General features: G+C 34.2%; 3 protein-coding genes across 4 annotated transcripts; 1 reads left to right on the top strand and 2 right to left on the bottom strand.

Moving 5' to 3' along the window:
• The first annotated feature begins 774 nt into the window (after positions 1 to 774).
• On the top strand, positions 775 to 3107 carry LOC147548561 (uncharacterized). Its single transcript, XM_086671012.1, has 3 exons — positions 775 to 1519; positions 1794 to 2196; positions 2418 to 3107. Exons 1-3 carry the CDS (start codon positions 775 to 777, stop codon positions 3055 to 3057), a joined length of 1788 nt encoding a protein of 595 aa, XP_086527138.1. The 3' UTR covers positions 3058 to 3107.
• A 1642-nt stretch (positions 3108 to 4749) lies between these two features.
• On the bottom strand, positions 4750 to 7555 carry LOC147548560 (uncharacterized). Its single transcript, XM_086670580.1, has 5 exons — positions 7406 to 7555; positions 6379 to 7167; positions 6145 to 6282; positions 5556 to 5970; positions 4750 to 5398 (listed from the first exon to the last, which is right to left on the bottom strand). The coding sequence occupies exons 1-5, from the start codon at positions 7544 to 7546 to the stop codon at positions 4833 to 4835; spliced, it is 2049 nt and encodes a 682-aa protein (XP_086526706.1). The 5' UTR covers positions 7547 to 7555; the 3' UTR covers positions 4750 to 4832.
• Positions 7556 to 14071: 6516 nt separating this feature from the next.
• Positions 14072 to 20775, bottom strand: LOC147548559 (phosphoenolpyruvate carboxylase, housekeeping isozyme-like). 2 transcript variants are annotated; one of them, XM_086667541.1, is made up of 11 exons: positions 20333 to 20775; positions 19635 to 19910; positions 18711 to 19102; positions 18502 to 18586; positions 18158 to 18380; positions 17358 to 17461; positions 17139 to 17226; positions 16806 to 16960; positions 15537 to 16535; positions 14844 to 15230; positions 14072 to 14606 (listed from the first exon to the last, which is right to left on the bottom strand). In XM_086667541.1, the coding sequence occupies exons 2-11, from the start codon at positions 19797 to 19799 to the stop codon at positions 14295 to 14297; spliced, it is 2910 nt and encodes a 969-aa protein (XP_086523667.1). In that variant the 5' UTR covers positions 19800 to 19910; positions 20333 to 20775; the 3' UTR covers positions 14072 to 14294. The 2 variants fall into 2 exon arrangements, with proteins under 2 accessions (XP_086523667.1, XP_086523666.1); XM_086667540.1 differs by lacking the exon at positions 20333 to 20775 and adding an exon at positions 20116 to 20230.
• Between the last annotated feature and the right edge of the window lie 3304 nt (positions 20776 to 24079).

Genomic DNA, 24079 nt, shown 5'->3' with positions numbered 1-24079 from the left:
TAAACCTTCATTAAACTCTCGCCCAGCTGTAAAAAACTCCATTGATTAGTATTCAATCAAGAGCCATCATCACAAACTCCATTGTCATTTACAGTTTTTACTCATCTTCTCTTTATTCTAGCCACAACTATTCAGGTTTAACATCTTATGTACATTTGCTTATAGTTAACGATTCATATTGAAGATTTCATAAATATCAAATGATCGTCTTTTCCATTCATCATTTACAATGAATCTGTATTGCTGTTATTTTCCATAACTAAAGTGTTATTTCATGTATTTGATATCTCTGTTTCATTTTTATTGAATCCATGTAATCTAGATCTGATGTTTTCATTCAAATATTTCGATTTCTCACAGCTAATATTATCTTCACATCAAATTGAACTGATAGTACAGGTAATGTTGGGTATTAGATTTCAGTCATTTAATCTCAGATCTGTAAAGAAAATACTTGGTATGTATTATACATTATGTATAATTTACGTTACATTATATATATTTTTTAATAATATTATGTTGTAAATAACATGTACATATATGTAATTTATCACAAAGTACGCATACTTTCTTACATAGTTGTCTATAAAATGTTGTAATAGGTATAAATTACAATTTTACATGCGACAAAGTATGCGTACTTTATTTACAAATGAATGATATTCTCATACATACAGATATAAGTACGTATTTTGTTCTTTACATTTTCAATTGTTTTCGTATCCAAACAATTTTTCTGTTTTACAATATCAATAATTATGTTTTACAGAACAGATGGAGATTCAAGCAGATTTATCATTACAAAGCAAGAAGACGATATTAAAATCTGATGGTTGGGATAAAATGTTTACAGAACCTGGTCAATTATTTCCCGGGGGTGCTAAAGCATTTCGATTTGCTCTTCGTCAATATAGTATAAATACTGGCCATGATTTTAAATTTATTAAAAATGATTCGAAGCGGGTAACAGCTGTATGTCCTGTTGAAGATTGCAAATGGAGAGTACATGGATGTGCGCCATTGAAATGCGAATCCATGTTTATTTTGAAAGACATGGAAATGAAACATGACTGTGAAGATTTCATTAAGAAGACCAAGAAACCCAAACTAAACAGTTCATTTGTTGGGAAACTTATTTTAGATGATGTTACAAGAAGCCCGGATCGTTCGACAGCAAGTCTGAAAAAAGACTTCTTGAAAGATTATGCTGTCCAACTTCCATATTACTACACTTATGAGGGGAAGAAAGTAGCAATGAATGAAGCATTTGGTCAAGAAGGAGACTCATATGCAAAACTTAGATGGTATGCTGATGCCTTTTCACGTACCAACCCAAACAGCATAGTACAACTTGAAGTTGACGATGTGTCTCGGAGATTTAAAAGAATTTTCATTGCACCACATGCTTGTATAGCTGGCTTTCAATATTGTCGACCAGTTTTATATGTGGATGGTACATTTTGCAAGACTCGTTTTAACGGTTGTATACTGGCTGCTGTGGCTAAAGACGGTAACAATGGTAATTTCTGAACATTCTTTATAAGTTTCATCCAAATTAATCTATAAAAGTATCTCATTTTTCAACATCATTTTCTATCATTTTATATAGATTATTTTACATTTACGATAAAGTATGCATAATTGTACATAATACTGTCATACTTTATTAAGGTTTCATACTTTAAAGTATGAATATTATGTAAAATTTACCATACAATATGAGGATTTTACATAAGATTGCTTGATGAATATTTAAAGTTTCATACTTTCACTTAAATATTTACAAATTACAGGTCTATTTCCGTTAGCATATTCTGTTGTTGATGTTGAGAATGACCAAAATTGGGACTGGTTTCTAAGGCATTTGCGCAATGCTCTGAATATGGAAAAGACGTATATCTTTATTTCAGACCGTCACAATGGTATAATCAACGGTGTCAAGAACATTTTCCCGACAGCACACCATTCCTTCTGTGTATGGCATCTAAGGAACAATCTGAATTTAAGATTGGCAAATGGAGCTAGAAAATCAAAATTCTTCCAAACATTAATTTTCAAGGCTGCTAGAGCTCTCCCCGAATCTGAATATCACGCAACTATTAATCAGATGATACAAATGGGTGGTTCAAAAGTTGCAGCATTTTTTAATTCCTTAGACCCTGCCTCTTGGGCAGATGCTTTCTTTCCCGGTATAAGGTACGATCTGATAAATAAGTGTATTCATTTCATTTACTATATTGATAATTTATGTTGACAGTACATATTATACCGTATACAGTTTTGACTTTAAGTAACAAATAACACGTATTTTACACCGCATATCCGATAGTTTATAGAAAAGTATGTATTCTTTTTGTTAAAAATTATCGACTTCAGGCTGAAATATTTAAAATTTATATACGTTTTATTTGATACAGATACACGGCGATATCATCTCAACTCTCAGAATCCTTTAACAATCAGATTCGACATGCTCGTGGACTACCAATTACAGCAATGTTGGAGGCAATTCGTATTCATATAATGAACAAAATGAACACAGCAAGGGAATTGTCTAAAAAATGGACGACGTTCTTGTGTCCAACCATAACTGATTTGTTGAAAGCAAAACATGATAGTGCTGCAACCTGTAATATTGCCCAGGCTGCCCCATTTATATTCGAGGTTTACTCAGAACCTTCTCATTGTGTTAATCTTCTACAGATTTCTTGTACTTGTAGAAGGTGGCAAGTTGATGGTGTTCCTTGTGAACACGCAATGTTGTGTATTAAAAGCTTGTCTGAAGACCAACAAGATTGTTTTTACGATCCTATTTGGACAACGGAGTCTTATGTGAAGACTTACCAGGAACATATAATGCCTATATCCAATGTTGATGAACCAAGGATTTTTGATGAAGCCACCAAAATTCTCCCACCGTTGATTCGTCGTAGACCAGGTCGTCCAAGAACAGTACGGATCGAGAGCTCTGGGAATATGCCAAGAAAATTAAGGATATGTGGTAGGTGTAAGCAACCTTCATACCACAATCGGAAAACATGTAGGGTAAACATCTGATGTATTTAAATATATGTTACATAACACTTGCAATCCACATAATTTTCTAATATGCAATCGTTTTTTCCTATGTTTTGTTTCACTATTCTATCTTTATTCTCTATCAGAAGTTTATTCTCTACATGAAGGTTATACTTGCCTAACATATGTGGTGTATATGTTAGCAAAACCAATTACACAAAATACAGTACAATTTATGTATTTTGGTGCAAAATTGTTAAAGTTTTTACAGAATTTAAATTTACATAACGTGTTCTGGTTAAAAGTTCTTGTTTTGTTTCATAAATTTACTGTTATTTATTCTTAAATATTCATACTTTGTCTCATGTTGTCCGTACTTTATTTCATATTTCTTACGTGTTTACTACATAACACGTTATTTATCAAAACGTTACTCATGTTTATGTAATAAATGAAAGGAAGAAACTTGATATATTTCAGACATTTTTTAACAAATATGAATTTTTAATTAAAAATTACAGTTCCAACCATCAAAATATTTTATACTTCAAACTGGCAATTGTAATTCATTACAACTATTTTAAATTTCAAAACATAAAACCATACTTTAATCTAAACTATATTAAAGATTTTTTCCACAAATCTCTGGTTTCATTCAATAGCTCGTACGTCAGTTCCGCTCTTCTACGCTGAGCTAATTCAATCCAATCTCTTGCAAGGTATTCCTCCGGTACTGCCCATTTGTAATGTTTCATAAACACTAAATCCATATGAAGCATAACAAATAGTCCACAATCCGCACTGTCAATCATTTATATAAAATTTAGTATGAAACCACAAAATAATTTATAAACTATGTAATTATCTGTATGCATTACAGTAATCATAAAAATGTGAAATTTTATGTACTTACTTTTCTCCTTGTTGATGATCATACGGCGTCTTCGAAATCTTACATTTCTTCTTAAATTCAGGACTCACATATTTTGTTTTGTGAAGCACATCTAATATGTATTGTCCATATCTTGCAGCATTTTCTTCACATTGTTTACGTAGCTTTATGTCAAAGAACAACGAGTTGTAATGGGTCCAAGACTGATCAAAGTAATCAAATACTAACAAAGTCCAATGAATACCCCTACTAACATCTGTACTCATCGCATGACACATTGGAGCCACTATATAAGATATAAGCCCTCTTTCAGCCTCCTTTAATAACCGTCCGGATAGGTGGGGGTCTATGTTAGACTGGGCTGACTTGCAATTGATCATTGTCTGTCAAATAAAAACAACATACTGTATAAAACAAAACAGGTACATTGATATAAAGTATTCATAATTTACAACAAACAAAACACTTGAACCTAATAAAGTATACATAGTTTTCTTATCATGCAAACCTTTTTATTTGACAAAACATGTAATTTATAAACATAAAAACTTTTCTATTATGAAATTATGACTTCTGTAATTAAAACTTACCCATAATTCAGATGCGAGAACGAAAACTTGTCCAGCCCCTTTTAAAACTTTTGAAGATAGATGCTTTGACCACCAATTTATAAGCTGAGCATCGGTTTCACAGTTCATCATAAGCCAATTCACCTCTCTTCCTCTAACATCACTTGTTAGATTTGATTCCCATACAATTGTTCTGCATGTTAATTGTTGTTAGTTTAACAGATGAATTTATAGCAAAATATTTATATTATATTAGATATATTAGATTATGTTTGTTACAATCATCATAATGTAACACAAACAACAAAACATTTCATAACATATTGAAAATGATTCGAAGCACTTCAAATTCATTACTTCATCTTCACTCCTTGGTTGAACTCCTCAAGCAGACCCTTCTCATTGTCTTTCACTTTCTTCCAAACCTTGCTCTTCTTCCAGTTGCTAAGTGGTTCATCATCATCAATCGAAACTCCCTTCCCCTTTTTATCTTGTTCTTCAACATTGACTACCTCCTTTTTCCCAATTTCCTTCTTTTTATCTTTCTCGGCCTTTTCTTTTGGCTCGGCCTTTTCAGTTTGTTTCCTTGTTCTCGGAGCTTGTTTGATTCTCTTAATAAGAGAATTCTGTTTAGGTGTTTCACCCCCATCAACTGTTCTGTCCGATCCACCCTTAATAGCTTTTGATTTTGTTCTCTTCTTCTTTACTGATGTTGGAGTAGTCTCGACAAAGTCATCATCTACGAGTCTTTCTGTTTCAGCATTCTCTTGATATGCTTGAGCAACTTGAACAACTTCGGTGAAGTCGGGTGCATTTGTGAAATCTATTCCCAAATCAAATTTGGGAGTTGAACTATATTGCTTCTCTTCCTCATTAGGCACCAACACAATGGCCGTGCATGGCACGTTACCATCATCAACTGAAAACAACAATCATATAAAAAAAAATGGATTCATCACGAAATTGACATATAAATATTATATCATTTATTCAGTGATATTTATATTTTATGTAAAGTATGCATACTTTACCAAAATGAGTAATAGACAAAAGTAAAAGTATGAATAAATACTGACCTTCCTGTTGTTGTTCTTCCACATTTTCATCTTCCTGTACTTTATCATCATGTTCTACTCCATCATACATCTCATCATTGACATTTTCTTTTTCCCCAACATTATCTACATCCTCATTCTGGTCCCCATTATCTTGACCCATTCCTTCATTATGATAATCATCCATAAATGAATCCTCCCTCTTTTCAGACTTTAGAAGTAACCTCAATTGTATTACTTCATTCCTCAAACTTTCAATTTCCTCATGATTTTTCTTTATTTCTTCTCTTTGATTACTTACTTCTCTACTTAGGGCTTCGATTTTCTCCACCCTATTCAACTCTTCATCAAAAGGTATATCCACAACTACCTTTTCTGTAAACTTCAACATTTCTTTCTCTTCTTCACTCACATCATCCACAACATCCTCATAAACCTGCAAGTAAACAGTTACATAAATCACAGGGTGTTCTTTATATGCATTCGAATAATTTATCATAAATTATATGTAATGTATGATAAATCACATATAATTGAAAAAGAAATACAATATATTTATAAAGAAATTAAACTTTCATTAATAAAAGTTCACATAAAAAGTTGGTTTTACCTCCTCAGGTTCAAGACCAGCTAATTCATTTTCCATTCCATTCTTGAATCCATCAACAGACCACCTCAAGAACCTTGGGGTTCTTGTTTCATTCAGTGCATTCTTCGCATACAGATTAGTATGCATGCACACCCAGAACTAAAGAAACAAAAAAAAAGTATTAAAAATTACTCATACTTTATAAGAAAGTATATGCTATTTAAATAACAAATTAATCCAAAAAAGAATACTCACAGGCAACAGTAACAAGCAACCAGATGCTTTGGTGGGGTCTTCTGAATGCTTCTCGATCGTTTCCATCATATATGAATGTATGGCTCTTGGCCATGACACCCTGTTGATTGCTCTTCTAGACTGGATGTTCTTATAAATACTAGGCAATACAGTGAAACCAGCCAAAGTAGCAAATAGGAAGCTTGCCGAAAACATCATAATTAGAAGTTGAACAAATTCTATTGCTGGTTCACTGTTCCTTACGCATTTGATTAGTGCATTCCCAACAACAGCACTTGAGAGACCCATATTTTTGTTTCTTGATGCTTCAAGTGTTTCCTTGAAGTATTTGTTCAAGAAAGCACACTTCAAAGGATCTAGGTCATTTTTCTTAGGGAATGCCTCATATTCAGAACCCTCCATTGGCATTCCCAACAACAAAGATACATCTTCGGGTTTGAATTCTAACTCTTTACCCCCAATAACAAATTTCTTTGTCGATTTTTTATATCGACAAAGAACATCCAAAATGGCAATTGTAGGACGACTAGTATAATTCTCCCTTAATATCGTACCTTCTGCCATAGCATCAAACAATTGACTGAAAGGAGTTTTGCTAATCTCCTCCTTCATTTCTTCAGTCATGTAGGTACGTATGCTATTGATTAACTCTATTGGTTTGCTGAGAGTGTATCTGAATAGTGCCGATGTTTTTTGCACCGGTACTAATTTCTGTTCACCTATTATATCAATCCACTTACTAGAGCTTCCTTTGTCCTTAATCTTCAAACTTTTTGAACTACCACCAGCCTGCAAATACGACAAAAAAACACAATTGTAAACTGTCAGCCATTAATCATCTAAAGTATGCATACTTTAACTAACATGATTGGAAATTTGTTAGACAGAATGAATAATTTAAACTTATATCCAAAATTTGTACATCAAACTAGGCATAATTTGTTAAAAGAAAAAAACATATATGTATGTAAATCATAATTTATCATTCAAAATAACAATAAATTAGAACAAATTCCAGATACTTTACCTCAGATACTGATGTTTCTTTTGTTTTCGATTTCTTCTTAACAACTACTTCTTCGACAGTGGCCTTTCTCTTCATAGGACTCCTTCTTAATGTGCTTTTTTCTTCTGTAACATTCGCTTTAGATTTCCCTTTTGGAGCCATTATCAAACTATTGCTGCAATGTAAAGGACATCTCATTAAACCCTAAACCAAGATCAAATATATCATTAAACCATTTTTAAGAAATATTGTTTAATTTTATATAAATTATCTGTTTTTTATAACACAAAGTTATCTTATTATTAAACAGAAATAAAAGTTTAAAAAGAATATTTAGGTTTTTCAAGTAAAACAAAAGATTTTAATGTCGATCCCTTCTTTGTAAACATCTAAAGATCTATTAATCATGAGACAAAATCGATTTTGTACCCCTTTTTTAAATAATAACGAACGAAAAAACCCTAAATCTGTCTTAATCTCCTTTAAAACGAAAACAAACATCATATCTAGAGAGAAATCTTTACCAAAATCAACAAAACCTCTTCAATATGAAGTTAAACTGACATGCAACAACTATTTATAACGATTTAAACTGAAAGAACAAATCGTTTCGCTTTCAATCGATTTTATAACGAAAAGGGGTTTACTTTACAACTTACCTTTTCACCTGAATCGATTCTTCAATGTAAAAGATGAATGGAGAAGATGAAATGATATAAACTTTCGGGGTTTCTAGATCTATTTAGGGTTTATCGATTCGATCTTCTGAAGAGATTTGATGAAAATAGAAATCGGGTATTTTAGAGAGAGAAAATGAATTTATGAAGGGATAGTTAACACTTTCTGTTTCAGCTTCCTTAGTACGGCCCGAAATCACGCCCGGCGGTTTTGGGAAAGTTTCCCAAAACCCTCGGAAATTCAAATATCCCGGGTTTTTTAGATTTAGGATACATTGGGTAATATCCAAAAAATTATCCATAGTTTATGCCCTTCTTGTAAAAGGACTAAAAATCCATAATCTAAGAGGAATGGTCTATAAACCTATTATCAAAATGATTTTGGTCTATATACCCATGGACTCAATTTAAGGCTCGGATTTGTCAATGGATTTGGGGTTATACTTTATTGAGAAAAGGGAATTCTTTGTCAATGAATGCAAAAGCTTTTGTCCTAAAGAAAAGGGAGATTCTGACATTCACCCCCACTATTATATCGATATTTGGACTACACCCTTTTTTTACAAAACTTTTGATTTACACCCCCAATGTGGATGGAAAGTAAAAAACGCCGTTAAATTTGAAGTGTGCGAATAGCAAATACCAATCTAGACAAAATTACCCTTCTCTACATTAATATCTCCAACTCAAGTCCATCTTCTTCTTCATCATCTCCTTCTTCATCGTCATCATAATCATCTTCCTCTTCACCATCAATCTCCGTCAACACCACCACTCCACCTTCACCACCATCAACCCATTCCTACAAAACCCATGGCCATCAATTTCATTATGATCATAAGGTTTAATTTCATCATTTTCACTTAATTAAATTGGGAGTTATATTCATTCAAACAATGTAATCGGAAGTAGATTAAGATGGAGGAGGAAATATCAGCTGGTCTTGTCTACATTTCAAAATTCGAAAATAGCGGCAGACGCCATTATTGAAGCTTGAAAATTCACTCCAAATCTAGAGAGAGAAAGAAAAGAAAAATAAAAAAAATTGAAAGCACAAACAAGGAAGGGGATGATGAGATAATGTTTGTGAAGGGGAAGATGAAGATGGTAGTGATGATGGTGCCATTGTTGTAGTAATTGGTGAATGTGGTGGTAGTAACTTGCGTGTAAATCAGTTTGGCACCAAAATACCAAACTCCCATTAATTCCTTGTAACCAAACCTATAGAAGCAAGAGGCTACTTGGTGCACTGAAACTATCTCAGACAAAAATCTTTAGTCCTCTAATTAGTCAAGCAAGAAATTCTAATCTGAGAATCAATAAACAAACTCAAAAAGAGGAATTCTCTCATCGGCTTAAATTTCTAATCAGAGCATGAGTGCAGTAGGAATCGGCAAAATGAAATTAAACAAGAAACGGGAGGCTCTGATATTTGCCGAAAAAGATCTCTCCACCTCCCTTCTCCATTAACTCTTCTTATGGTAGAAAGATTGAGACTTTGGAGTCTTTGGTTAGAGCCAATGTCAAGAAGATAAACCGCTCTAGGATACTTGAAGATGAAGAAATTCGTGTACCTTCAAATTCAGAACTAAGGCATCTGATCTCCTAATGCAACTAATTTCTTGATGGCCAAAAGGGTTTGATGGAACAAATAAAAATTAGGGTTAATTTCCATCGGTTAAATTTAATCTAAAGAAGGTATTTGTTAGATTGAAAGGGGCAAAATCGACCTGGTTGGTGTGTGTGTTTCGCAAACGCGCAACATAACTCTGAATTGACGGTTCCCATCCACGTGGGGGTGTAACTCAAAAGTTTTGAAAAAACAAGGGTATAGTCCAAATATCGATATAATAGTGGGGTGAATGTCAAAATCTCCCTAAAGAAAACACAAAAAGCATCTCTTTTCTTATATTGTTTGAAAGAAAGCATCTCTTTTTCTTATATTGTTTGAAAGAAAGCATCTCTTTTTCTTATTGTTTGAAAAAGATATATTTTTTGGGTACCTTTAAGCCTCTCTCCTTTTGAATAAAAGAAGATATAATTGTGGAAAAGAACATTTGGGTGGGTAGGAAAGAGATTAAGTAGGCATGTTGCTTGCTTTAGTGGGTTTATAACTCAAATCCTGTTTTTTATTATTAAAAAAGGGTTTATATCCCAATTTGCTCTTTTAATTAAAACTATTAGAAGTCTTCCTTTTCCTCCCCATTTGGTCTTTGTTTATTACAAGTTTTACAATCAAGTTGGAAGTTTCATCAAAATCCAACTAAATAAGTATTAATTTTTTTTTTTTGGTAAACTTCCAACCTGATGATGATTGAACTAAATAGCAATATAATGAATTAATCTTGTTTGTTAGGAAATATCTTATTTGTTTATTCAAAATTTAAAGTAACTAAAAGAGAAAAGTTTGTTGTTTGAAGATAAATTTCTCTCATGTAAACTTCCATGTTAATGATGAAGCAAAAAAATGAAAGATTGTCCCTTTTTTTTTCAGTTTTTCAGAAAACATTCATTTCTTTATAAATAATTTTTTTTGTTGAATGTTCTTTATAGTAAATAATATCAATCCAAAAATTTTACATGGCTTGATTATACACTACATTACCTAAATATTTGGACCATTACCGGCTATAATAAAACCTTTAAAACCAAAACAAGGCCCTAGGAGGTCGTAGCAACTCTTTGCGTCAACACTTGGTTGCCCAAGTAGTTGAAGGACATCCACATAAGGGGACTATAAGGTGCGGTATGGAAGTTAGTGAGTCTGGCAGACTGCAGGTTGGCGCCCGAAGACTATTCTTTCTCTGATTTTTGGTTCAGCTATGGCAACTCAATAGATGGAGGAGATCTCATATAATTTCTCTTTGATCCTAACTTAGGGATTGCCATTAAATGGCTTCCCTCCTTAATGTTTATGAAACATTGTCACTCATTGTTAATTTGGGTTTTAAAAGTAACTAGTTGTAACATTGTATTAATTGCAACAAAAAAAACATTGCGTTATAGTTACTTCTTTATATTTACGGGTAAAAGAGAAGAAAGCTTGCACACGAAGATGTCTTGAATGTCTATAAAAATATTTAATTAATGGACGAAATGTCGTCGAATATTTTAAAATGTTTTGTAAAATTCATAAATATTTTGTACATGAATGTCCGGCAATGTCTCTATCCACTACGGCCCCCTAAATATAGCTATTCGATAGCCCTCGATAGTCGATACCGACGGTAAAAAAAAACGGTAAGTCCTCTTTCCACAAAAAAAAAGTCCTATTTCAACCCTTTCAAAGAAAAAAAAAAGTCAATTTTCAAACATTATTACATGAGTTCTATTTTTTATAGTTGAGATATATTTGATGTATTAATTTTTTTATTGTTAAATACATGGCCCATAATTTGGGACCTTCAAAGTTCAAACAGTCGGATCTTTACAACATTGAACTTCCGACTTCAGCGGAGAAACGCATAACGTAGCTTTATGTACAATTTTTTTTTATCAATCGATAATTCTTTAATGTTAAAATCAATTTTAACTTTCACACTAAGTTGAACTTTTTGAAGATTAAATTCATCCTAAAGTTACCCCACTTTTTAAGCAAATATTATACTACAATTTTAGAGTTCACGTGGAAATCCATTGGGGTAAAATAATTAGTCAACCAATCCAACCTATTCTTGTGAAAGAGAAAGAAAAACAATGTGGAACCACTAAGTTCTCACATTGTGTCTTCAACAAAAAAAAAAAAAAGTTCTCACATTGTGGATTCTTCGCTTGTCGACACATTTGTTTATACATTTTTTATTTTTTATTTGTAACGGACACATAAATCAGCGATAGTTACATAAAATTTTAGTATTAAAAATATTTAGTGAGAAGGATAGCACTTTTCAAAAATTCACCTCTTTCTCTACTTTTTCTACCGATTTAAATAGCGTTTGAACTATGAACGATAAATATTTTAACAAGATTGTCATCAACCATTCAAAGGATAGTGATGCTCTAAATCCTTGACTTATATTGATGTCTAATGCGACCAAGGTGGTTGGATAAATGACATTGCTGCTAACCTAATCACTAATTATCAAAAAAATTGGTAAACATTTGAAAAATGAATTAAGGAGGTGTTAATTCCATTTACCTCCCAATTTGTGACCAACTCAAAGCTTTGGTTTCCATAAATATCGGACAGTTGGATTTGGTCCCTAAGGATATTTCTGAAAATTCTTGGTCCTTTTCAATCAGTGGAATTGCTAGACACTTACGGAGACTAAAACTACAAATTTGTTACAATTTCGGAGCTAAAGCAGAATTAACCGGCTGTGAAAAGTAAAGAGGATAATAAATGGTTTCCAAATTATAAATTGGAGTTTATATCAGTTTGAAAAGTTCATAGATGGACTGATTGAAAACCCCTCAGGAAACAAAAATCAAATAACAGAACCAAAGACTTTAAAGAGAAAACAGGAGATTCACATGTATATTATTTAAACTTTTTTTAGTTTTTAATTTCAGTAATTTTGTTTCTTGCAAGTATAGTGAAGACTAAAGGAATTGATCTTTATCTTTTTCTTCATATTCAAGTTTCAAAGTCTAACAGTAAGACTCAAGTTAGTTGAAGTGGCAGAGTTGATGGGGACTCAATGGTAAATATATTCTTTATTTATGATTTATTAATTTATATTTGTCTATTTGGGTTGAATGAAGAATTTTAATAAGATGATTACTATAACAATGAAGATAAGTTAGGGTATTAAAGGATCTATTATCTTAACAAATTTTGATGTTAACCCAAAAGAGATTTTTTTTCTTTTGATTCTTAATTTGCCTAGAAGTCCGACTTATATGAGTCGTTTGAGTTTCACTTGTTTGTGTCATAGATACAATAGTCATTTCACGTTATTCCAAACAACAAGATTTCAATTCAAATCTATATATATTTTATGCCCAACTCAAATAGACATAAAATCAGCCTCCATAAAAATCAAAACGAATCAGACATACAAGTCAGATAAAAAACAATCTGAAAAATAACTCGAGCAAATCTAAGTATTCAGTCAGATCTTATATCTAACACTAACAAAAAGTTACCACCTTAACCTACTTTGAAGCTCATCGGAGGAGAGCAGCTAAAGGCACCAATGAAAATTGCTCTTCGCATCCCTCTCTTCACACCCTGTACGATTCTGCGAAACATGACGTGCATCCCCTCTCTCATCTTTTTCTCTCGATTTCTCTCTCTTCAAAAATCGTTCTCTTCCTCTCAAATTTGCTTTAGATATCTATCTCAATTAAAGATCCTTGAATCAAGATTACACCTTGAAAGACCAATCTTGCTTATGAAATATTCGATCAAGCTTACCCAACTCTTCTTCTCAGATCTCCAAAAACCCTAAAAGATCTCAAGATCGATGTTCCTCTCAACTTTCTCTCTTTCGATCATTTCATCAGATTAATCCAAACATTTCATCATATTTTAAAGTCAAACATAAAGAACAAAACTTTCTCAGGTAATGAAGACAAGTCTCGGCCTAGGGTACCTTATTGGAGTGGTCAGTTCGTGACCTCTCTTTGGCTCTCGGTCTGGTCAGTCCGAGACCTCTCTTTGGCTCTCGGACTGGTCAGTTAGTGACCTCTCTTTGCCTCTCAGAGTGACCAGTCCGAGACTTCTCTTCATCTCCCGGACTGACCAGGTCGAGACCTCTATTTGGCTCTCAGACTGGTCAGTCCGAAAAGGGTGCCTATATATGTTAGAAGTCAAACCAGATCGACTAGTCATTCTCTTTTCGAAGGCACGAAGAACAATTTTGAAGGGTTTTAAGCCCTAACATTGAAGTTCAATATTCTTAACCCATTTAATCATCGTGTTAACTAGAAAGTCTCGACTAACACCTTCCTGGGGTTTTTTGACCCAAGTAAAAACGCTGAGCTAACTCAACCTGATTATTCTTTACAGCTTTACATCTACCTGACTAATAGTACCAACAATGATCAATAAGACAATAATGGAACATTACTAAAACAAAGTTCATTGATTAATAGAATGCAGACTTACAGTAACAATAGCAGATACACATAAGTCTCATTCTTTCTTGAAACATGAAGTTCTTCACTTGAAACAGAAAATAAAAACATAAAGTTCGGAACTAGGGTTTTGGTGTAAACATCTCGTAAACATAGTCAATTCATATAAGTTATAGTATTCCGATATATTCGATCTATTTCAGAGACACATACTAACCAGTATTCTGCATACCGGCAGCGATACCTTTCATGGTCAAGATGAGAGTATCCTCAAGGCCAGGGGCATACTCGCTCTCTGGGTTCAGCGTCACCAACTCAGCTGCAGGCTTAGTGGACTCTAGAATATCTTTCAACATGATCTCCTTAGAGAGATGAGGCCTCAATTTGACATGAAAACTTGGATCTCGAATTCGTTTCAGTGTATAAGCTTGACACACATTGAGGGTTGTGATGTATGAATGGCGAAGGCGAAGTCTCTGTTTCAAGTGTGGGTCACCTTCCAGGAGATCCTTGTGGTTGGCAATCTGCAGTAAAACAACGACAAAATTATTATTTTGTTTTTTTCAAAGAATCAAAACAATAGAAGTTCAACAAACTTAAAGCGTATATTCAGATCAAATCATCATTCGATTAGATAGTTTGTATTATATATATAGTTCAGGGGTTTGAATGTTTTTCGCGAATTTATTGTTAAGAGTTTCTAAAGGTACAGTGTTTTAATCGAAATGCCTTAGTTTAATCTTTAAATGTCTTGAATTTACCTGGAGGAGAAGGCCCTTGGTTTCTTCATAGTTGGTTCTCAATCGCTCTCCGAAGGACCATAGATCTTCGGACACTAGGAGCTTGTCATATAAAGCAGCAATGCCTGGGTCTCCCTTGGCGAACACCATTTCAACCAAATCGATTGTGACTCTGAAGAATGGCCACTCATTGTACATCTCCTGCAACATATGAAGATTCCTCACGTCTTTTTGAATGACATGTTTGAACGCAGCTCCGAAACCCAGCCAAACTGGAAGATGAAACCTTGTCTGGGTCCATGCAAAGATCCATGGGATTGCACGGAGTGATTCGATTCCACCACTGGGCTTTCTTTTTGATGGTCGACTCCCAATGTTCATTCGACCATATTCCAACTCAGGTGTTGCCTACATCAAAATATGGAAAAAACGATTAGCTTGAACCTCATGTAAAGGATAAATATTTTGAGGATTTCGTATCTCTCCAGAATCATATTAGTTTGTGAGTAGAATTCACGAACGGGTCATGACGGCTCCGCACGAGATTTAGGGGGCTGGCACCACCAGCCTGCCTAGTCAAGGGCCACTTCAACAGGAAAAGTGGCCAGCCCAGCCCAGATAGCTGTATGAGATCCAAATTTACAACATGTACTTTTTTCTTAATGAATTGTGGATATTAGATAAACAGAAGGCATGGATCCATAAAGCACTTACACTGCGGAAATATTCGACAAATCGAGATTCTTGAAAAACGACTGAACGATATTCTTCTGTAGCAACAACGGCCATTTCATCCATAAGTTCCCTCCATTCGGGCTTTGGTGAGATAGGGGGCCTCATTCCATGCTCAAGTGTAGCAGCGGTGAAACGCTGAAGAGTTCTGAAACACAAATGCTCTTCACCAAATGACTGTTCAATGACTTCACCTTGAACTGTAACACGGAGCGAACCATGAACCGTCTCTGGTGGCTGAGACAATATAGCAAGATGGGTTGGACCACCTCCTCTCCCAACAGTTCCACCTCGTCCATGGAACATAGTTAGCTTGATACCAAATTCCTTAGCAACTTGTATAAGCTCCTCTTGAGCCTTGTATAATTGCCAAGCTGCAGAGAAACGACCGGCATCCTTTCCAGAATCCGAATATCCAATCATAACTTCTTGCTTTCCATCAATCCTGTTTCTGTACCAATCGATCGAGAAAAGGCGAGCTAAAGCAGAAGGAGCAGCTTCTAAATCTGCAAGTTTCTCAAACAATGGAACAACCCTCAAGGGTTTCTTCACATGGCATTCACGTTGAAGAAGCTCAACTGCAAGAACATCAGAAGCAGCAGTTGCCATGGAGATAACATAAGCAGCAAAGTTATCGGCAGGCAATTCTGAAATGACGTGGAAAGTGTCTAACACGTCAGCTACTTCTTCGGTTCTAGGAAGATCGGGACCAAATAGTGGTCGTTTTCCACTTAGTTCAGATAAAAGCCATTCTTGTCTCTGTTCTTCGGACCATTCACGGTAAGATCCGATACCGAGGTGAGTTGTGATGGCGTCAAGGACATCAGAGTGTCTCTCTGATTCTTGCCTTATGTCGATCCTAACAAGAGATAGACCAAAGGTAGAAACTTGACGCAGGAAATCAAGAAGGCTTCCATCGGCAATTGGCCTATCACCACAAGCACAAAGTGATCTGTAGCAAAGCTCGAGAGGCTCCAAGAACTGCAGAGTAGAATTGAGAGACAAGTTAATTAGTATTCAGTTTGGTTAATAAAAAGGAAATGGACAATTACAGTCACAATCTCTTAACTAGTAATTTCGGTGTATGCTGATGGACTAAAATATAGGTCATGTCAATACCTCTATTCGTATCTAAAAAGTAGAATTTAATTATTCAAGACATTATACTCGACCTTCTCAGAAACATCGTATTGAAGTTCTCTCTAATTTCACTTCTATCGAATGACATAAAAGTTAAGAAGATGAAGATACCTGTTCAATGTTAGTATAGGTTGCCTCCTCAGGAATGTCCGACATTGTGTTTGTTAACAAGTGGCGAGAACGCTCACGTGTTTGATACAGCTTATCCCTCACTTCACCAAGAATAACACGGTAGGGTTCATTTGGAGGAACTTGTTTCCAGAATTCTGCACAGAGGAAAAAGATCAGAAATTTATTTATTGTTTAAGAAAAACAGAGAAATTCTGAAGTGGATATGGGGATTGATGATGATAATGTGTACTGTTATAATTACTTCTTCCTCTTAATGTAAATTTTCTTTATGAAACTACAGTATAAAATGAGAATAACAGTGTGAGACAATACCAATGTAGTGTTTTGAATCTCTCCGTAGGGTCCGGTGAAGTTCATCTGCACGTGCACGGAGCTCATCAGTGCAGCGCCACATAGACAACTGCAAAGAAAACAGAGAAGTGATTAGTGGAAACTGTGGCGGCAAGTATTTTGAAATTCAGCGAAAAATGAGATAAAATTTCTCGTCAAAGACAAACAATAGGGAAACTCGATATGAGAACTTCTTTGTACCTCGAACATAAGCTCCTCAATCTGAGAATAATACAAGTTAGCCGCCATTAATCTAGCCAATAAACATACATCTCTTGTAACCTCAGGAGTAACCCTTGGATTTCCTACATTTCACATAAAATAAATGTCAAGCAAAGGATCTATTGACATATTTGAAGCAACGATACAATAACAACAAAATACAAATAATACACAACTTTCGCCAGACAAACATCCATCTTCAGGGGCAAACACACTTCCACAAAAGCGTAAAGACACATGTGAAAAATTGAACAATATGATTCTAACATCGAGTAAGAATGGTATTCACTATGAACTAATAATATAAATTGGATACTAGAAGTACAAGGTAGGATATGTTGTATCAATCAACATCTGAGGATAAGTAAGAGAGAAGAGTTAATTTATTAAAAAGGAGGCTCGTTTTGTTGCCCGACGGATGTTAAATTGTTCAGAGAAATTTCATATCCTGAAAGTAGACAAAACCTTTTGGAGGTTATGACCTCATGCGGGTTTGGGAACAAGTTGAGTTTTAATGGAGAAACGGTTTTGAAAGTGCTAAGGTGGCAATACTCACTTCGGTATGTTTTTGGGCTAAGAAAATTTAAACGTTCGGTCTCGTTTAGAGATTTTAAGAATAAAAGAGAGGCTGCTTTTGCAACAATGCAATTCGTGTTTTATCTTCGTTTGGTTTTCCGAATCAGTTTTGGTTCAAAGTTCAAACACTTGTAGAGTTTAAACATACTAAATAAATTCTTTAACTTGCGCAACAAACTTTATGCACTAAGGAAGATACTTACCATCACGGTCACCACCCATCCAAGAAGAGAACTGGATCAGAGGGGCATTGTAAGGAACACGCTCATTTATGCCAATGTTTTTCAAAGCTGTATCAAGACGTCGTAAAAATTTTGGAACTCCCTTCCAGATAGTCTCATGGAAGTAGCTCATCCCTGCTCTCATCTCATCTTGTGGAGTTGGAGGAGTTCTACGGATTTCGTCTGTCCGGAAAGCAGCTTGAATCTGCAGACAAAGGAAATAAACATTCACCTTCATTGTCGCTGAATACAGAATTTCTTTAAAGTATACATAACACTGTAAAAAGTTTCTAACTCAAACTAAACAAATGAGACTTCATATTTACCTCTCTCTGAAGAGCCTCATCAAGCTCTTGCTTGTCATCAGGAGTAATATCCTTCGCATACAACTGGGTCAAACAATTACGAATTCTGAGAAAAAGGAGAAAACAGAATTAGTAATGGAATTGATTCAAGAAAAAGCGAACACTCAACTAAATGAAATAAAAAGCAGAATGGAAAAATAACATGTGAACTAGAGGAAGAGAAAACTAACCTTCCATGCTTCTGAAGTAAAGATCTACGGACAGATTGAGTAGGATGAGCCGTAAAGACTAGATCTATAGTCTGGTTCTTCAAAGCATCAAAAACTTCTTCAGGAGACTTTTTCATCTCAACCACGAGTCTCTTGATAGTTTCTTCAATATCTGATTCAGTTGTTGCTGAGTTCTCATCAGCGAAAACCCCCTTCTTGAGCTTGTTCCTGCGACGGTGAGCAATCTGAACTTCCTCAGCCAAATTGGCTAAGTTAAGCATGTGAGAGAAGGACTTAGCAACAACTATAGAGTCCCCAGGATCCAAACTCGTCAATACATTTCCGAGTTCTTCAAGCTTTCGCGGATCTCGTTTACCCTCATACTCAGCTGAAAGTTCATAGCACTCTTGAACCTGAATTACATTGAACAGGATAATGAGAACATGTATAATCATACCTTCTCTATATGAAATCCAAAATTTATCAACGGTTTCGGGTTCATTTTCTTATACAAAATGTAACAAAGAAGAAGAAGATCATCATGTTCTGGCTGATGATCTGATCAAATAAATGCCGTTAATTTCGACTATTATTTTCTAATACTTCAAAACATTCAAACTCAACATATCATTTGGGTAAAATCTCAAACTTATAAAATCATCACACTAATTCAATATTCACACAATCTCAGATCTAAAAGTACTGATTGATACTACTATGAAATTCAAACCATTCTGCATTATTGGGTATCTTAATCAACCAAATTAGAGAGTCTAAACAGTAAGATCCCATAAAACCCACAAAATAAAATAGTATATAAACTTGTATTCATTTCCTCTTTGTTTGATCATCTCTATTAGTAACATAATAATGACCCATTCAGATTCAGAATGAATTAAACCTAAAAAAACCTAGTTTTTGAATCAATAGTATAAGTAAACATACCGTTTCCTTGATCTCATCACCATGCAAGTCTTGAAGGATGTCAAGGAACCGATCCAAAAGCAGAGCATCGTACTCAACTAGTTTATCATCCTCAGATACCTTCCCAGGAACAAGAAGTCTTAACTGAGCGTCAATGGACGCCATCTTCTCCAAATTCCTAGCCATCTCTCTCTCTCTCTCTTCTTTCTATCACTAGAATCGAAGTGAGAGAAATACTAAAGATCGTCCTTTACCCAAATTCAAAATCCGTAAAAGGGTAGAATCAAAATATAATTTCTGCAAGAAAAATCATCATAAAATATAGAATTAGATTAAAAAGTTGAATCAATTTTAGAAATGAAAGAAGGTCAAAGGAGTCAAATCAAACAAATAAGGAACAAATAAGTAGGAGAGTGAGACTGAGAAACTGTCAAGAACAGAGAAAACTTTTTATGGGTCCCAGAGAGATTTTTAAGATATGGGTATGAGAGTTTATGCTAACCTGATGAATGATCTTTATATATATTTGAAGGAGAAGAAGAAGAAGATGAAGAAGATGGAGATAGATCAGAACTGAGATGAAAGAAATATGCAGATCAAAGAAATGCTATTGGTTTGATCCATAAAGCACGGTTGTGGGTCACTATTTATAGACGTAGAAAGAGTACTTCTGTATTTTATTAATAAAATTAATCACTCAAAAGTATTGATTTTTGTACCTCTCTATTTGGAAGTGTGTTTGTATGGTGAGAATATCCTTGGAGGATCTACAACTAAATGAGATACAACAATTTACTTTCACTTGTTTCAGAATACACAAACTCAAGTACTCAACCAATAGACTATGTCTATCCTCTGAACTCTCAACTTAGTATTTTAATTCTTTCAACAAAAAAAAAAAAAAAAACTTAGTATTTTAATTAATTTCATTGCATGTATGTCAACATAGCAACCATATTCCTTAATTTTCAGATACGAAGCAAAAATCTGCAGGCAAACCAAGACGATAAACCAATATAGACGCTTACAAAATCAGGTAACTTCTCGGTCAAATCTATGTATAACTTTCCGAGAACAGGTAGTGCTAAACAAATGCAAGATCACAACTATTGGTTTTTTATTTGGAACATGAACACGATTCCTCGCATAAAATTATTCCTATGGAAATGTTGTACGAACAGTCTACCAGTTAAAGACAAAATCGGCAAGTATATTGGTAACTCTTACTCCTGTATCAACTGTAATGAAAACGAAACTTTAGACCACGTGATGCTACATTGTACCTTCGTGAAAGCAATTTGGTTTAATTTTCAGGTCCGAACGGATCAATTAACCACAGTGAACCAATGGATATACCAATGGAAAAATCTTAATGAAGATACTACAAATTTATATGCCAAAATACTATGATTTATTTGGAAAGCAAGGTGCGAAAACTGCTTTTCCACAAATAAACAAACTCCTATTCAAATTATCACACGTATCAATACTACCTCGACCACTCCTAAAGTTGAATCTATTGTTACTAACAATTGACTAAGCAACAAACATGGAGACCTCCATCGACACCATTCCTAAAGTTAAACGTCGACGCTTCTTTCTCCAAAATCACCGAACCGGCGGGATAGGATGCATAATTCGAGATGAAAAGGCAAACTTTATCATAGCAGCAGCGGACTCAGTGCGCTGCCAGAACGCGGAAGAATGTGAAAGTCTGGCTATTCTCTCTAGCCTGTTATGGGCCACAAAATTGAGCGTCACCCACGTGCAAGTAGAAAGTGACAATCAAGCGTTAATCCAGTTCATAAACAATAACTGTGTAGGACTGCATTGGCAATCCAAAAGTATCATGCAACAAGTTATGGACCTTAAAGACAAGTTCAAGCATCATCTTCACTTTTGTTCCTAGAGAATGCAATTTTCAGGCGGATGCTCTCGCGAAATGGAGTCGTCGTTATGGCCAAAGAAAAATTTGGAATGTTGTACCTTCTTTTATTTCCGCTTTACATTAAAGACCTTGTATGCACTTTTGTTGTTTAACGCAAGTACCTTTCATCAAAAAAAAAAAGATACAAAGCAAAAAAGAATATATCTTAACATAAATGGTTGAAGCGGTCTAATAGTGTTGTCTCATAGTAGTTAACAAAGGACCAAGTTGAATGAGAGGCTTTATTTCAAGCTACATGACAACTGATCGACTAAAACAAACATACGACTAGTCTAAACAGAAGGTGGCGCAATGGCATCACTCTTTGTGAACCTTACAGAACTCTATAAATTTATATGGCATTAAATTATTTCACATTTATTCTAGTAATTTATAATATATTAGAGTATACCCCGTGGCCTAGTATACGAACAGTTGTATCAATTAAATTTTTCACGAAATTTTAACCCCTTATAGTATTGTTTAAGCCGATCTCTTAAACATGTCACCCGACTTTCCATATGTATTGTTGTTATATTCTAGATACCGTAACTTTTCGGTATTCTACCTAATGTTTCTTTTTTTTTTGTTTCTTAAGTTAGTTATTTTATTAAGAGAGAGACAGAGATTTCAAATTTTTTTTTAACCTTTGCAATTTCTTTTTGTTCCCTTTTTTCTTAAATATTTTAACCCCCCCCCCCCCATAGTATTGTTCTAGGTGCTCTCCCAGACATGCCACGCCACTTTCCATATTTGTAGTTGCTATATTCTCGATACCGTAACTTTTCTGTATTGTACTTATTGTTTCTTTTCTTTTCTTTTGTTTCTTAAATTAGTTATTTTATTAAAAGAGAGATATCAATTTCTTTTTGTTTCCCTTTTTCTTAAATATTTTAACCTCCCCATAGTATTGTTTTAGGTGCTCTCCTAGACATGCCCCCCACTTTCCATATTTGTAGTTGCTATATTCTGGATACCGTAACTTTTCTGTATTCTACTTATTGTTTCTTTTCTTTTGTTTCTTAAATTAGTTATTTTATTAAGAGAGAGATTTCAATTTCTTTTTGTTTCATTTTTCTTAAATATTTTAACCTCCTCATAGTATTGTTCTAGGTGTTTTCCCAGACATGCCACCCCACTTTCCATATTTGTAGTTGCTATATTCTGGATACCGTAACTTTTCTGTATTCTAGTTATTGTTTCTTTTCTTTTGTTTCTTAAATTAGTTATTTTATTAAGAGAGAGATTTCAATTTCTTTTTGTTTCATTTTTTCTTAAATATTTTAACCTCCTCATAGTATTGTTCTAGGTGCTTTCCCAAACATGCCACCCCACTTTCCATATTTATAGTTGCTATATTCTGGATACCGTAACTTTTCGGTATTCTACTTATTGATTCTTAAATTAGTTATTTTATTAAGAGAGAGAGCGATTCCAATTTATTTTGTTTCTTTTTTTTCTTAAATATTTTAACCTCCCCATAGTATTGTTTTAGGTGCTCTCCCAGATATGCCACCCCACTTTCCATATTTATTGCTGTTATATTCTGGATACCGTAACTTTTAGGTATTCTACTTATTGTTTCTTAAATTAGTTATTTTATTAAGAGAGAGAGATTTTAATTTTCTTTTTTTAATCCATGCAATTTCTTTTTATTTTCTTGTTCTTAAATATTTTAACCCCCCATAGTATTGTTCTAGGTGCTCTCCCAAACATGTCACCCGACTTTCCATATTTATTGTTGCTATATTCTGGATACCGTAACTTTTTGGTATTCTACTTATTGTTTCTATACTTTTGTTTCTTAAATTAGTTATTTTATAAAGAGAGAGAGGGAGATTTCAATTTACTTTTTTAACCCTTCCAATTTATTTTTGTTTCTTTTTTTCTTAAATTTTTTATTTACTTCTAAGAGTGATACGGTTATTTTTTTTAATAAGTTATTTCATTTCTAAAAAGGGCTATATTTTAAATTTTGGGAAGGACTTTTAGACAATATCTTTTATTAAAAAATGATGATTGTCCAAGTCAATGATTTTTTCTTCTGTTTTTATGATTGTTTTGATTTGGGTTATTTCCCAAATAACCCCAAATTTTATGACCAACTTCCTGCCTGCCCCCTACTTTATCAAAAATACCCAGATGTCCTCCTTTTCAGTTACCGTTATAAGTCCGTTAACTAATCATCACCTCTCTCTCCTCCATCTCATCACCTCTCTCTGCCACCTCATCGTCTTCACTGGCGAAGGTCGCCGGCGACCTTCAAACATAAAAAAAATCTCTCTCTTCTTCTTCCTATCTTTTCTCACTAATCTCTCTCTCTCTAACTAATATCTTTCTTTAACTATGTCTCTCTCTTGAACTAATCTCTCTCTCTCTCTCTCTCTCTAGTCTTCTTCTTCCATCATTAATTGTTGCTACCTCTTCAAGTGATTGGGATGTTGTCGCTTATTCTTACTCTAATATGGTAGACCCTCTATCTCTAACTTTCTATATCTAACACTCTCACCTTTTCTTCATAGATCACTGTCTTCATTAA

This window comes from Eschscholzia californica, unplaced genomic scaffold, assembly GCF_041429995.1.
Source record: "Eschscholzia californica isolate CP2 unplaced genomic scaffold, dmEscCali1.0.p SCAF_3, whole genome shotgun sequence".
In the NCBI taxonomy this organism is placed as follows: domain Eukaryota; kingdom Viridiplantae; phylum Streptophyta; class Magnoliopsida; order Ranunculales; family Papaveraceae; genus Eschscholzia; species Eschscholzia californica.
The sequence above is the reverse complement of the archived record's forward strand: the minus strand, read 5'-3'. Positions and strand labels throughout refer to the sequence as shown.

Excerpts from the sequence above, each read along its gene's own strand:
- LOC147548561 (XM_086671012.1), top strand. The coding sequence starts at position 775 with ATGGAGATTCAAGCAGATTTATCATTACAAAGCAAGAAGACGATATTA. Across the intron at positions 1,520-1,793 it reads GGCTAAAGACGGTAACAATG|GTCTATTTCCGTTAGCATAT; the intron begins GTAATTTCTGAA and ends TACAAATTACAG. Across the intron at positions 2,197-2,417 it reads GCTTTCTTTCCCGGTATAAG|ATACACGGCGATATCATCTC; the intron begins GTACGATCTGAT and ends TATTTGATACAG.
- LOC147548560 (XM_086670580.1), bottom strand. The coding sequence starts at position 7,546 with ATGGCTCCAAAAGGGAAATCTAAAGCGAATGTTACAGAAGAAAAAAGC. Across the intron at positions 7,168-7,405 it reads AAGAAACATCAGTATCTGAG|GCTGGTGGTAGTTCAAAAAG; the intron begins GTAAAGTATCTG and ends TCGTATTTGCAG. Across the intron at positions 5,399-5,555 it reads GGAAGAACAACAACAGGAAG|TTGATGATGGTAACGTGCCA; the intron begins GTCAGTATTTAT and ends TGTTGTTTTCAG.
- LOC147548559 (XM_086667541.1), bottom strand. The coding sequence starts at position 19,799 with ATGGCTAGGAATTTGGAGAAGATGGCGTCCATTGACGCTCAGTTAAGA. Across the intron at positions 18,381-18,501 it reads ATGAGGCTCTTCAGAGAGAG|ATTCAAGCTGCTTTCCGGAC; the intron begins GTAAATATGAAG and ends CTTTGTCTGCAG. Across the intron at positions 17,227-17,357 it reads TTGAGGAGCTTATGTTCGAG|TTGTCTATGTGGCGCTGCAC; the intron begins GTACAAAGAAGT and ends TTTTCTTTGCAG.